At 46.0% G+C, this 15,684-nt stretch overlaps 1 protein-coding gene across 2 annotated transcripts in view; it reads left to right on the top strand.

Annotated features, from left to right (window-relative positions):
- Positions 1–15,684, top strand: part of TLL2 (tolloid like 2) — a 149,149-nt gene that overhangs the window by 55,324 nt on the left and 78,141 nt on the right. Inside the window, exon 3 of one of the 2 annotated variants that reach the window (XM_007963696.3) lies at positions 13,084–13,161. The exons of the other annotated variant lie outside the window; for it this stretch is intronic. Coding sequence (XP_007961887.3) covers positions 13,084–13,161 — 78 coding nt within the window. The remainder of the gene's footprint in view (positions 1–13,083; positions 13,162–15,684) is intronic. 2 annotated transcript variants of the gene reach the window in all.

The raw sequence follows: 15,684 nt of genomic DNA, 5'->3' as shown, positions 1-15,684 counted from the left end.
GGATTCCAGCAAAATCCTCTTAGAATGTAGGTCATGATTGCATTAAACCCATAACTTCATTTGGGGAAAATGATACATTCATAGCATTTACCCCTTCCATTGAGCATGGAATCTCTCTGTTATTTATTTATCATTTTCACAAATTGCAATAAAAATGCATAATTCTCCTCTTGTAGTTATACACATTTCCTACTAAAGTTATTCCAAGTCTCTTATGTTGATCACTCTGACTGGGCTCTCTTTTTTCCTTGTTTTTTTCTTTGTTTTTAAATTTTTTTGCAGAGACGAGGGTCTTGCAATGTTGCTCAGGCTGGTGTTGAACTCTTGGCCTCAAGTAATCCTCCCACCTTGACCTCCCAAAATGCTGGAATTATAGGTGTGAGCCACCGCTCCTGGCTAAATTTTCCTTTCTATTGACAGATTTCTTTTTTATTTTTTATTCTTTGACAGAATCTTGCTGTGTTGCCCAGGCTGGAGTGCTGTAACATGATTTCGGCTCACTGCAACCTCTGCCTCCTGGGTTCAAGCAATTCTGCCACCTCAGACTCCCTAGTAGCTGGGACTACAGGTGTGTGCCACCACGCCTGGCTAATGCTTTTTTGTTGTTGTTGTTTTAGACTAAGTCTCACTCTTGTCCCTCAGGCTGGAGTGCAATGCTGCGATCTCGACTTGCTGCAACCTCCTCCTCTGAGGTTCAAGCGATTCTCCTGCCTCAGCCTCCTGAGTAGCTGGGATTACGGGTGCCTGCCACCATGCCCAGCTAATTTTTGTATTTTTAGTAGCGACCTTGTTTCTCCATGTTGGGCAGGCTGGTCTCGAACTCATGACCTCAGGTGATCCACTCGCCTCGGCTTCCCAAAGTGCTGGGATTATAGACGTGAGCCACCACGCCTGGCGGACACATTTTAGTGTGAAGAATGGCCAAGTGGGTGCCTTTGTCAGGTCTCTGAGAGCGAAGCAAGGCTTTCCTTTCATCTCCTCCCATCCAGCAGGGTAGTGGTCATCTCATCACCTGAGCAGCTCTCCTTCCCCTCCCCACAGTGCTGCCACACCTCGGAACATCATGGTTTCCTGCCTGGCGAGCAGCATCCATGTCCTGCTGGCCTCACATCCTACAGCCTCCCTTTTCCCCATTCCCCCGTCCCCAGTACTCCCACCCTAACCCCCAGCAGCCACCACCTCCTGTTGGCCAGGCACCATCCGAGAGCTGGGGAAGGACCAGCAAAGGAGATGGAGCTTGCATTTTAGAAGGTGTGGGCGAGGCAGACAATAAAAACATAAGCAAATAAATGAGATCATGGCTGATGATGCTCAGTGGGCATGAAGGAAACAAATGGAGGCTGAGAAGTTTATTCTAGAATCTTCCTCTTAGGCTTTTAGCCTCCAGTCCAATTTTTGGCCTTCAGCATCTCTGGGAAGAATTTAACTAGTGTCCCGCTGTGTGCCCAGATCCCTGCTGTCCCTTCCTCTTCACCCTCAGCTGTGAAGGCTGTGGTCTGATCTCCCCACCCTACCCCCAAGCATTTCTATGGCTCCACAGCCACCATACCCAACTCCTTCCTGCTTCAGAAAGCACCCCCCTTAGAAACTTCTGGAAGTCTGCATGAACGAGAGGCCCCTTAAGAATCCCCTGAGAGCCCTTGAGGAAAAGGAGTTTCCCTCTACATTTTCACTGAACCAAAGAGCCAGGTCCCAGTGGCTGTTCAGCTGACAGTTGTTTCTGTGAAGGAAGGAGCAGCTACTTCCTTCCTGTCTGCCTTCCCTTCCCTCTCTCCCTTTCCTCTGACTAAATGAAACCAGAATGTGCTCTGAACACCCTGCTAAAGTCTGGACCATGGGGTAGGACAGAGACAAGCTGTCATTCAGCCAGGTGAGTTGTGGGCAGTCCTGCATAGAGGGAGGCTGGGGTGCAGCAGGCTGGGGCCTGGGAAAAGCTTTCCCTGAGGAGGCAGGGAGGCTGGTTTCAGCTGTGGTCCTGGCCACAGCCTAGGCTGCAGTGTGGTCAGCAAGATACAGGAGGTTGAGGCCTTCCAAGGCGACCTAAAGAATAATAATCAGTAAGGCTGTGTCTGGGTCCCTACAATGTGCCAGACATAGCATTAGGCGCTGCTCACAACCTGAAAAGTTAGCACCTATTATACCGATTTGTATGGATGAGAAAATTGAGGCTCAGAGAAATTAGATATCTTGCCAAAACCACTGGGGTCAGAAAGGCTGTGCTACCAAATTGGATGTGTTGTTTCCCTTCTATGTTCTATCCTAAATGACTCCCTCCCATCTCCGTTTGTTGAAAACCTTCTTGTCCTTAATGCTGCCTCTAGCAAGCTCCCCTGGGGACCAGGTTGGGAGTATGAGTTCCTTCACCAGGTTGCTTGCACTGTTCTTTGTGCCTTGTGGCTCCTGCAGGCGGGCAGTGCCTGGGTCACAGCTGTGTCTCTCACATACCCTGGCACATTGTGGATCTGATTTGATTTGAGGCAGGTGGTGAGCCCTGGCCAGAGGTCTGCACCTTGGATGGCTCCGAGGGCGTCCAGTGGTTCTGAGCTCAGCGGGAACTGAAGGGGCCCTCCTTTATGTCTGGAGGGGACAGCTTTCTATTCCTGAAGAAGGACCTCTCAGTCTTCAAGGACTTCTGGTCTGATTCCTGGTTTGGGTGCTGAGAGTTCTGACTGTCTGTGCCCTTAGGTCAGCCCCCTGGTGGAATGGGGTTACCCTGGGGAGGCAGACAGCGGGTTACCAGGGACAGCTTCCCTGGGGACTCAGGCCTCATTTGTCATCTGCCTTCTTCTCCTTGCCAGCTCCTCTCTTCTCCTCTTCCTCAGAGGCCCTGCCCCTGTCTCCTGGGAACGTCACACCTCAGAATACACACATGTGTCTGTGAGCCTTCAGAATCATCCCTGAGATATGCACTCTGAAAGATCTCCTTGTGAAGGTGACCTTTTGTCTTGCCCAGGGAGCAAGGAGCTAGGATTTTCCTGACCTTTCCTATTGGGATATTTGCTATTGAGGATTGAGGCTGGAATCTCTAGCCTTGTATTATAAAGGCTATCAGTAGAGTCAGATGGGCCTGGGATTGAATCTGGGTTTTGCCTCTTACTACCTGTGTGCCTATTGGTGAGTTATTTAATGTTTTCTAATCCTCACTTCTCTCATTTGTAACTAAAGCTAGTGATAGGCTCTACCTCACAGGACTGTGCTAAGAACTAAATGGGGAAATGCTCATAAGGTAGCAAGCACAGTTCTTGGCACAAACAAAATAACCAATAAACACAATCAGTTTCCTCAGTGAAGCCCTAGCCTGCAATTTGGAAGCCATTATGTTACTGAAAAGGGGTCCCGATCCAGGACCCAAGAGAGGGTTCTTGGATCTTGCACAAGAAAGAATTTGAGGTGAATCCGTAAAGTGAAAGCAAGTTTATTAGGAAAGTAAAGGAATAAAAGAATGGCTGCCCCATAGGCAGAGAAGCCCAAAAGGGCTGCTGGTTGCCTGTTCTTATGATTATTTCTTGATAATATGCTAAACAAGGGGTGGATAATCCATGCCTCCCCGTTTTAGACCATATAGGGTAACTTCCTGACGTTGCCATGGCATTTGTAAACTGTCACGGTACTGGTGGGAGTGTAGCAGTGCGGATGACCAGAGGTCACTCTCATGGCCATCTTGGTTTTGGTAGGTTTGGGCTGGCTTCTTTACCACAACCTGTTTTATCAACAAGGTCTTTATGACCTGTATCTTGTGCTGACCTCCTGTCTCATCCTGTGACTAAGAATGCCTTCACCTCCTGGGAATGCAGCCCACTGGATCTCAGCCTTATTTTACCCATCCCCTATTTGAGATGCAGTTGCTGTGATTCAAACGCCTCTGACAATTACCCAGTATATCTTGGCCAATCAGCTCCACTGTCCCAGGGATAACAGGATGACTCCATATAACCTAGTCACTTGAGTCCTTTCTTAGAGTATATCTTTAATAAATTATTTATTTATTTATTTATTATTTTTTTGAGATGGAGTCTTGCTCTATCACCCAGGCTGGAGTGCAGTGGCATGATCTCAGCTCACTGCAAGCTCTGCCTCCCGGGTTCACGCCATTCTCCTGCCTCAGCCTCTCGAGTAGCTGGGACTATAGGTGCCCGCCACCTCTCCCGGCTAATTTATCATTAGTTAATTTTTTTACTGCTATTTGATATCCCACACTGTTATGGGCAAGCACCATATGGAGAAAGGTTTATAGAAATACCATGCCTGGGGAACAGTGGGAAGCCTTCCTTTCACTGTCAATGACTGTCCATGGGTTCTCAGCCTAAACTTGGTTTTGTTAAATCTGCTTTAAGGAGAACTTGAACTACTTCCTCAGCTTGTGGTGCTTCAGGTATAAAATATGGCTTATTGTTTCAATCTATTCTGCTCCTTCAGACTTCAGAACAGTCAATAAGGATAATAATAATAGCTATGATCACTAACTCAATGAGTGCTGATTACAGGCCAGGCATTGTTTCCACCTCGCATGTATTCTGTCTCTCAATCCTCATAACAACCCTATGAGGAGGGATGGTTTGATATACAGCAATAAATAATGGGCACAGCCAAGAAGCCAAGGCCATAAAAGATGTAATAGATAATGGACCAGGTAGACAAGGATCCCTGGAGTCCAGGGGCCAGGGGAGAACTGGAGGTTTGATGCCAGGTGAGCAACAGAGGTACTCTAAGAGGTGCGTAAGGGGAAGGTCTGGCAGTCACTCATCCAACAACCAGAGAACAGGGAGAACGCAGACGCAGGCATGCACGAGGAGAGGAGGGTCCAACACCAAGCAAAATGGACTTCTGGCTGAAGGCACTGGAAACAGCTCAAATTTACATGAGGGCCTCTGCCTGGGGGCAGGAGCAAATTCCGAGACCTCATCAGCCAGTGCCAGGACCCAGGCAGGAGCCAGTGATCTTGACTAGAGAATGGGAGATGGGATCTCAGAAGAGCCCTCCCAGCACTGTCTGAGAGAAAGCACCGGCAGTTTCCATCTCATTCCCCCTCAAAAGCTTATCTTTCCTCCATCTTGCCAAGGTGTGGACTCAGTATTTTTTTCCTGTGATCAGAGCAGAAAAGCAGGAAAAAAAAAGATTGGACTACAACTTTTCCATCTGCATAAACACAACTATGTTTCCTTCCCATCAGAAAAAGGTTTCCCTGACAACTGTGTGTGTGTGTGTGTGTGTGTGTGTGTGTGTGTGTGTGTGTGTGTGCAGGCGCACACTACAAAGTGCAGGCATAGCGTATGATGTAATCTAGTTCTTTTAAAAAATAAGCCTCTATTTCCTGATTATAAAGTAATATGTTGAACAAAATTTGGAATTACAAAAGTATATAAAAAAATAAAATTCACCCCAGAGTCACCAACCAGAGATAATCACATTGGACAGTGTGGTGATTTCCATCCAGCGTGTTTTCCACATTTTTGTTGCACATTTTTTTAAAGAAAAGATGGAATCATACTGGATTCTATTGAATTTATACTGAATTTATATTGAATTATATTACCTAACCTGTTTTTTGACTTATAATCTGAGCACTTTCCCGCCTCGTAAACTTTCTTCCAAAACACTTTAAAAGGTTACATAGTGTTCTATTATATCATAATTTATTTTGCCACCCCCATTGGGGGTGTGGTTGCTATAGCCTTTTTTATTATACAAAATGTTGAGATGAACATCCTTTGACTTCATTGCCAGTTAATTCCTTAATACAGGTATCTGGAAGTCATGTTATTGCCTATTTTATTTATTTTCATTTTATTTTTTTGAGACAGAGTCTCATTTCATCATCCAGGCTGGAGTGCAGTGGCGTGATCTCAGCTCACTGCCACCTCCACCTCCTGGGCTCAAATGTTTCTCGTGCCTCAGCCTCCTGAGTAGCTGTAATTACAGGTGCGCACCACCGTGCCTGGCTAATTTTTGTATTCTTAGTAGAGACTGGGTTTCGCCATGTTGGGCAGGCTGGTCTTGAACTCCTGACCTTATGTGATCCACCCGCCTCGGCCTCCCAAAGTGCTGGGATTATAGACCTGAGCCACTGCACCCAGTCTTATTGCCTGTTTTAAAAGATTTTGATTAGTCCTGTGAAATTACCTCATGAAGTGTTACCAATTTATAGCCCTCCTTCACCAGAAGTGTATAAGCATTCCCACTTTATTATACACTTGCCAATATTAAATCATTTCATAAACAAAATATGGCAATGATCTTTTAACTCATTTTCCCTTTCCCTTCTGTAGCATATGAAATTTGGCATGGATATGGAAGTTACTTGGCATTGAATTGCTTAAGATTACACATTGATTGCTTTAGTGCTATAGTGATTGCCTTGTTCATTCCTGAATCAACCTTTTAAGAGGGCTTTGCCTTTTAATTTTTTTCTAATGAATAATGAAAACCTCACCTGATTGATGTGTCTTTCAGGTAATTTTCCAACAAAGTTGTGCAGATGTTTCATTCATTCATTCATTCATTGGCCTTCCCTGGGATGCTTGCTCAGGCCACACCTGTACCGTCTAGGGTAGAAGGCAGGCTTTGTGAGCATGGATTCTGGAGTCAGACGGGCCCGCCTTGAAATGCACATTCAATCGTTGACTAGCTGGGTGACCTTGAACAACTTATTCATGAGCCTCGATTTTCTCCTCCTTAAAAGAGGAATAACAGTAATTATTTACAGGATTGCTGTGCAGATTACATGTGACCTAAGGGCCCGGCAAATTAAGAAGGCCTAAGATATGGTCAGAAAGCTAAGACTCAAGGGCCTTGCTCGAGCTGGCCCTGAGCTGGACCTGTGTCCCTTGCTTGCCAGCCCCACCTCCAGCCGCATTGAACTCTTACTTTCCCTCCTCAGGATTTTTTCCTTGCAATTTTCATTTGTTTGTTTTTTGCTAGAATACTGTCCCCAGATGGATATCCACCTCTCATCACTTAGCTCAAATGTCACCTACTCTGAGAGACCCTCCCACGACTCCCATCCATCCCCCACTGCTCTGACATACAACTCTGTTTTAGTTTCCTCAAAGTGCTTAATCTCACGAAATGATCTCATTATTTATTGTTAATTTCCACCCCCTCCATCAGAATGCAGGCACCAAGATGGCAGGCACTGCCTGCAGGAACCCAGCACAGTGCTGCCCAAAGCAGGTGCTCCACCAAGGCATACTGAATGAATGGAGTAGGAATACAGTGATTTTTAGGATCTTGTGCTGGATATATATTTTTTCTTTTTCTTAAAGTAAAGCACTGCAGTTTTATGATAGATTTAGCTCTCATGGTTCAAAGCTGTAAATAAAGTATTAAAAAGTGAGTAAACATGAGAGCTAAGGCTGCCATCCTGCAAGGTTTCTTTAGTATGTAATGTCTATGAAGGTCTTTGATATCAGACCGATATGGAGAGAATCTCAACTTCTCCACCCAATGGCGGTGTGTCCCTAGTGATGTCTTAACTGCTCTAAGCCTCAGTTACCCTGCATGTAAAATGGGAATAATACCCACCTTAGAGGGTTGGCTTGGGGATTAAATAGAGAACATATGTGAAGTACCTGCAAAGAATTGGCATTTAAAGTTAAATGCTGGCAGTTAAAAAATGGTAGGTATTCTTGTGTACAAGAGAACCAAGGACCAAGTCATGTTAGTCTTTAAGAATAAGAGATGAAAGGATTAATATAGAGTTTTGGTTATGAATTATATTAATGAATATGAATTCATAGTCACTGTTGTTCAGATGGGCAATATTGACCTATGGTACAAGGCTTTGCCCCTCGGGCTTTGGAAAAGCCCATCTCTTTCTGCCTAGATGTCTTTGGGTGTATACAGTTAATATTTCATTCATTATGGTGGAGGGGCGTTGTGTGTACATCAATGTCTCATATGATGCATCTAATTAAGGCACTTTTTGTTGAGAGCGGAAGAAAATTGGGCTTTCCCAAAGAAAAGCAGCTTGCTCCCAAAGTTGCTAACAGATTGCTTCTTAATTGAACTTGGGAGGTGAATTATATGGTGAATTAGAAAAAAGAACAACTCTGAATTTAGTGAATTGTTCCATAAAGGAAACTGTGGGATTGAATTGCAAATGCTGGAGAGGAACGTTCCAGCCTGGCCCATGCATCACGGGCTGCTGACCTCTGCTGTGTTTCAGTGAGAGCTTGAACAGCCCCAGAGCTCTCTTTTCAAGGCCTGGAGGGCATTCTTTCCCAGAGACCAGCTGTAAGCCTGGGTTTCTTATGCAAAGGAGACGTTTGAATAAACCTCTGTGACTAATGAAATCTGCAAGGTCTTTGCATATCCTCTCACTGAAGAGGTAATTAAGCAAAGATCAAATATGGGGATATATACGTATTTTTTTCAAACATTTTTTTTTGTCTTGCAGTCACACCCAAGAAAAAATACATCCCCACACCCTGAAAGCTCTCCCCTCCTTGCCCTCAGTCTTTGTCTGCCTCAGGCTGTTTCTGTCTTCCTCGTTCTATGGTGCCTGCAGCTGCGGTTATAGCCAGAGCCACACCTGTCGTACTCGTTTGCCAGTTTTTATTGAAACAGAGAAACACTTCTCCGATTTCGAAGTGTGACATGGCTTTTCCTAGTGTTCAAAGTGTCTATCTCCAAGTCCATGTCTTCCATTCCTGGTGAGCTCAGGAGGAGAGGTGGGGAGTAAGAAAATAGCACAAGGTGAGGCTTCCTCTTACAGGGTGCTCTGAGTGGCAAATCTAAACCTTGGCTGCACCTTAGAATCACCTGGGGCGCTCCTTAAACTTCCATTCCCAGGCCATGCCCCAGACCAATTAAATAAGAACCTTCTGGGGGGTGGGACCCAGGCACCAGTATTTTTTTAAAGGCTTCCCAGGTGATTCAAATTGCAGCCAAAGTTGAGAGCCATTGTTCCAAGAATAGCTGCCTCCTTCTCTCCATAAAAGCTGATAAAGACAATTTTTTTTCCAACAGTTAAGCTGAGTTAGAAATGATTGATTTCTCTTTTTAAACACTGCTTACATGACTCGTATGTCCATCCATCCATCCATCCATCCATCATCCATCCATCCATCCATCCATCCATGCATTCATTCACCCACCTACCCATCCATCCATGCATTCATTCACCCACCTACCCATCCATCCATCCCTTCATCTATCCATTCCATATTTTACTCGCTACCTGCCATGTGCCAGGCCTGGTGCTGGGTATTCATTGTCAGACAAAACAAAATCCCTTCCTTCAAGATGTGAAAAGTTAAATCATGGGGGATTCAGCTGAGTAAATGGATCCCAGTACCTTGTGGAGAGGGTGGTGAATAAGTCCAGAGGCTGTGGGAACAGAGAGAATGACTTTTACCCCAAGAGGAGCAGGGGGGCAGACGCTCAGAGGAAGTGGTATCTACATGGAGACTTGAAGGACCAGTAGGGTTTGGCCAGATGAAGAGGTGGGTGTGGTTGAGGAAGGTGTGCAATAAGAGGGAAATAGAAAGCCAAGACTCTCTAAGTCACTTAATGCAGCTGAGCACAGAGTGGCAGTGGAGGGAGTAGGAGAGGAGGCTTGAGGCACCAGGTGGAGGAGGCTGGCGGGGCCATATCACTAAGGGCCTCATCAGTGGTGTTAGGAGGTGGAATCTATCCCAAGGGCAGCAGGGAGCCATGGAAGGGTTTTCATCAGGAGAGTGGCCAAGCCACACTAACTCCAGGTAGGTCCCCGTTAGTGCTGGAAGCATGAGATTTGCTGCCTTTCTGAGATAAAACACAGAACCTTCCATCTCTTCTTGATAAGGACAGAGGAGGGCTCTATATTCTTAACTGCCGTGGCTCCAACCTCATCTCAAGCTGAGCTAGACCCATGACTTCATATGTCTTCTTACAGACCTCCTGGCTGGGCAATACCCTGTATCCCCTGGAAATAAGCAGCCTCTACCAGGCACCTCCCTTGTTCTCTTTGTTCTTTCTATGACTGAGGCTGGGGAGAAGGAGTACAGGCTTGGGGGTCAGACAGGACCCACCTCCAGCCATCACCTTTGCCAACTCTCTCTGCTTCCTCAAGACAAGCAAGTCATTTCACCTCTCGGAGCCTTGTTTCCTCATCTGTTCATGGTCCTTTTGTTACTGGGTCTTCATGAGACTGCAAATATAAAACTGAAGGTGAGGAAAAGCACTTGGTACTGTTCTTAGCACATGGTTTGCACCGTAATTGGGACTTAGTAAACACTAATTCTTTCCCCCCTCCATCACTGGGGGGCACTTGGTCTCCCCACTCCTATTCACTACTCATTATCCCTGTCATATACAAAACCAGTGCAGTTACAAAGCCCTTTCATGTCCTCTGGTTCCCATCTAGTTCACTCAGAATAAAAACCAAAATCCTGAATGGCCTGCAAGGCCCCACATGAGCAGATCCTCCAAACCCTCCACTGCCTGCTGATCTCATCATCTCCTTCTCTCTTCCTCACTCATTCCATTCCAGTCGTACCCACCTCCCCCCGCCAAGCACACTCCCACCCCAGGGCCTTTGCACTTGCTGTTCGCATAGTTTGAAATGCTTCTCTCCAGATATCCACCTACATCCTCCAGACCTAAATATCTGGTTCGCTATTTGTTTGTCATTTGCTCCCCTACCCTTCATCAGAATATAATTTCCGTGAGGTCAGGGTACAGTTTCTTTCCATTGTATCCCAAGCAGCAGACACAGCGTCTGGCCTGTAGCAGGTGTTGGATAAATATTTGTTGAATGAACAAATGCCTAAACAAACCCATTACCTCATTTGGTCCTCGCAATAGCCCATTTGACAGATGAAAAATACTAATACCCAAGTTCCTCACCGCAGTTGCACAGCTGAGCGAGGCTGAGCTAGACCCAGAGCGTCCACCCCAGCTCGCCTGCACGCCACAGGTGGTACATTCCTCTGCTGCTGAGCGATCTCATACCATCAGGATTTCCCCTGACCTTTAGCCTGAGAGGAAATGATATCGCCTGCAACTGGATGAATACCCAAAGGGCCAGGAGCTGGCAGCGAACACCCGGCAGCTGCAGGGAGTGTGTGAGTGGATTCCGGGTTGGCCCGGAGGCAGCGGAACGAGCAGGATGCAGGCGTGGAGCCTCCCATCTCCACCTGGCTGTAGCGGGACCTTCTCTACAGGAGACCTGGCAGTTACACCCACTGCCCAGGTCACGGTCACGGAGAGGGAAAGTGATGGCCTGCATGTAAGGAGTTGGGAGCGGGATCACGTGGCTGTCTGCAGGGTCATCCAGGCCCAGGGGTTGGGCTCGTGGTGCCATGTGAGCCTTGGTTGAGCAGTGCGGGAAGCCTTTATCTGTGGGGACAGGGAAGACCACTGGGTGTCTGACCAGGAGACTGTGTTCTGAGCCCTCAGCTTCCCTGATGGGCTGGGCAACCCTGGGCTAAACATTTTGTGCCTCAGTTCTCTCCTCTGAAAATGGGGTTACACATGAAGTGTTCTAATCAGGGTTAAAGGGGAGACTGGGAAACTGACTTGTAAGCTGTAAGTTTCTAAATAAATGCAAGGAATAATTTTTTTGTTTAAACATAGATTGTTCTTCGGTTGTTTTGATGTGGTTTCGTGTGTGTAATAGTCTCTCCTGGACATAGTCTTTGTCCTCAAATCTGCTGCCTGGTGTCACTACCCACCCAGTTATTCAAACTCCAAGGACAGGTGGCATTGGCGGCCCCTCTCTTTCCTCAGATCGAATCCACCAGCCCTACCTGCAAGCTCTGCCTATGACTGTTCCCTAACACGACAGGTCTCAGCACCTCCACTGCAGTGTCCGGCCCACGCCACCACCCTGTCTCACCTGGACCCTTGCAAGGCTCCTGACTGTTCAGCCTGCTTCTGCTTTTGTCTGCCTGTGTCCCAGAGCAATCTTGGTAAAACACAGATAAAAACACATTCCTTTCCTGCTTTAAACCCTCTGCAGGGTTCCTGTGACAAAGAGAATAACATCACAAAACACAGCCTGGCTGGCAAGGCCCTGTGGACTTGCCTCCCTCTCTAGCCCTGTCTCCACTTGCCCGCCGTGGCTGTGCCTCTCATGACAAGCTCAATCCCCATCTAGGCTCCTTCTGGATTCTTCCCCTGTGGAGGATGCTCTGGCCAGATCTCCCCATGGCCAGATTCTTCCTGCCTTTCAGATCTCACTGCCATCCCACCTCCCCCAGGCCCCTCTCCAACTACCAGATAAGCAGCTCCTCCCATCACATTCTATCACATACTGGATTTGATCTTCTTCAGAGCATTTTCCAAACCTGCAATGATCTCATTCATGAATTTACTTACCTGCGGTTTATGGTCCAACTTTACATTTAGAATGGATATGTCTTGAGAGCAGGAACTCACCTGCCTCATTCACTGCTGGATCCATGGTGCCTGGAACTGCACCTGGCCCATAGTAGGTCAAACGTATTTGGTGATTGGCCACATTCCTGGTAGAGACAAATGTTAACACAGTTTATAAACGATGGCTACTAGCAAACATGTACAAGCATCACTGTCCTTTGTGAACAGAGTGTCTATGGAGTCTAATTTGTAAGGTCAACACAGTAGGTTCCTACACGGAGACTTACCCAACAGAGGAAACTCGAACGCTGAGAGAGTGCACAGGGTAACAAAGGCAGCAGTCACGGGACACATCGAGCATTCAGCAGCACTGAGCACATCTCCCTGCATTCTGCACCAGGCGGGCTCCAGGCCCAGAGAGGATGCTATTTGCATTTGGCCTTTCTTATGGAGGTTGAGGGGGTGAGAAAGCTGATTTTGGGGTTGCCTGGTAACTTTGTAAATTTGATTCTGGGTGCCCTTGAGCTGATCCAGGAGAGTTATTCTTTTATTAATTTGTGAATGATGTGTGTGGTTATTTAAAAAAGCAGGTTTGTTTTTGCTCTCACATCTAGAATAGTGTGGGGCCATGTGGTAAGGGCTCAGTTGATTTGTGGAACGAAGCTTACAGATCCACAGTGATTCTGATCATCCCCAGGTGACCAGGTTTGCTCCCTCATCCCTTGGTGCTCATGCAGAGAAGGCTGATGTGTCCTCACACCTCTTTCTTCTCCATTCCTGTAGGTGGGTTTGAAGAGCAGGCATCTGAGAGCAGCCCAAATGCCACAGCCACGGACACTGGCACCAAGGAAGCTGGAAAGGGTAATGTGAGCCCTCACCAGGTCTTTGGGTACCTTGTTTTCTTTCAGTTGTGGAAAAATACACGTGACATAAGACTTACTATTTTTAAGTATAGCCTTTAATGGCATTAAGTACATTCACAATGCTATGTAATCATTACCCCTATTGAGTTCCAGAACTTTTTCATCACCCCTAAAGCAGATTCTGTACTCATTAAGCAGTCACTCCCATTCTCCCTTCCCTAGTGCCTGGCCTTGGATAGCTCTTATGGAATCTTTTCCTATCTCAGTGGCTGAAATGGACTAGAAGCACTGAAGTCTGTGGACGTGAGCAGGGCTGGCATGCTGCCGGCAACAGGGATGGAAGGGCAGCATTTAGTGGTCAGGAACGGTATGGCTCTCAGATAAACTCTGCTCTCTTGGCTGGACTTTTCTGCCTTGTGCATGGCTCGTGAGTCGAAGCCCCTGAAGACCTGGGAGGGGCCGATTATGTGGCTTTGGGAACTGAGTGTCTGAGAGAATGAATGGGTGAGGGAGGCAAAGAAGGAAAATAAAACTGGAGTGGGGATTGCGAGGGAGGTGTAGACTAGAGACCCCATGGGCTACTAAGTGGAAAGCAGGTGAGGTGCTGGTTGACTGTGGGCAGGGAGCCAGAAGCCTGCCCAGAAGCACCGCCACTGCCTGTCTGTATGCAGATGCTCAGACCTGAGTGTGGTCTGCTGGTTGTTTAAGAGTTTCTAGCTTGGAGATCACTGGACACATCTCCTATTTTGGAGAAGCTTCTCCTGTTCAGAAGCAGTGCTGGAGGAGAGGGGCTGCTGGACTTCTGTCTGGCCTGCATCCTGTAGGAATCATGATTCACCGTCAGCAGTGGTATTTCTTCTACACAAACTTCACAGCAAAGCAAAAGGAATAATTTTTAAATGCCAGAATCTTATGTCTCAGGGACGTCTATGTAGGAATGAAATAGAAATCATAATTTGTTTTGTGTTTCAGCTTTCATGCTATTTTACATTTTTACATGTATACTTGCATATATGTAATTTTACACAAATGCATAAATGTGATAATATCATCATGCTTTTAAAAGTGTTGTCTTCTTTTTCTTTTCCCTTTAATGTGGCTACCTCCTTTCGGGTTCTTTCTCCACATATCAACCCTCTACGCTTTCCCAGGTTATGCACGCTAGTGACTTTGTATACAGCCTTCATATTTTTCTCTATGCACATACATTGATATATATACAGGGATAGACGCATATAAGCACACATCTGAACATAAATACAGATACAGGCTTTGTCATTGTTTTAAAACATAGAATCACATTTGATACACATTTTTTCTGCATCATGCTTTTGTCATCAATACTTCATGGGCACAACCCCTCCAAAGCACTTGCTATAACTTAAATGTATTCTTTTGAGTAGATATTCCTGGTATGGACGGATCATAATTTATTCAGTGTTTTCCTTATCAATTAGCATTCAGTTCACTTCAAGCTTTTGCCATCATGAACAATGATTGCTAGGTTGTGTTTCAAAAGGTGTAACAATTCACATTTCCATAGCAACTTATGAGTGTACTCCTTACCCTTTATTCTTAGCAGTAGGGAGAACTCATTTTCAGTGTTTTAACAAGTAAGCTGTGGCTTATTGATATTTAATTTGTACTCCTCTGACTGCTGATGACTTTGAACATTTTTTCCTATGTTTGTCAGTGGGACTCACCTCTTCCTGTCCTGTGCCCATTTTCCTATTGGGTTGCTGATCCTCCTCTTCAATTTGACTTCTTTTAGAGAGAGGCAGATCCTTTAGTCACCCATTTGACTTATCTGCATTTGTTTCTTAGCATATATACAGCTTGCTGTTTGGACTTTGTGCAGGGCTTGCTTTCAGATCCGTGTTTTTCTGCTTTGTTTATTTAAGGGTATTTTGACTTATAAATTTTTGGGTTCCCCAGACATCTGGTACTCAATGGCCCTTCTTCACTTGGCCACAAATGATCAGCACTTAGTGGTAAAAATGGAGCATGCATGAATGAATCCAGCAGGGTTTGTCATCACACTGCAGTGACAAAGATGCCACACTCATTTTTTCTTCCTTATTTATGTGATTTATTATTGCATAAAGACCACACCCAAACTTAGTGACTTCAAACAATGGTTTGTTATTTTCATGATTCTGGGGATTGACTGGGCTCAGTGGGGTGGTTCTTTGGCTGATGCCATCTGGGATCACTCACTTGATTGAATTTATCTAGTAGGTGGACTGGACTGGAAGGTCCAAAAAAACTTTAGCTACACCTCTGGTGCCCCAGTGTACCTCCTTGTGGCCCTGCTGTCCATGTGGACTATCACCATTCAGTTGTCTTATCAGAAACTTTTCATAGCATGGTGATTGGCTTCCCAGAGGGAGGGAGCAGAAGCTGCCAGTCCATTTAAGGCCTGGACTCGAAACTTCAAGAATGCTACTTCTGCTACATTCTATTAACAAAATAAGCCAAAAGACCAGACCAGATTCGAGGAGAGAGAAATAGATTCTACTTC

Source organism: Chlorocebus sabaeus, chromosome 9, assembly GCF_047675955.1.
Source record: "Chlorocebus sabaeus isolate Y175 chromosome 9, mChlSab1.0.hap1, whole genome shotgun sequence".
NCBI lineage: Eukaryota > Metazoa > Chordata > Mammalia > Primates > Cercopithecidae > Chlorocebus > Chlorocebus sabaeus.
The sequence above is the reverse complement of the archived record's forward strand: the minus strand, read 5'-3'. Positions and strand labels throughout refer to the sequence as shown.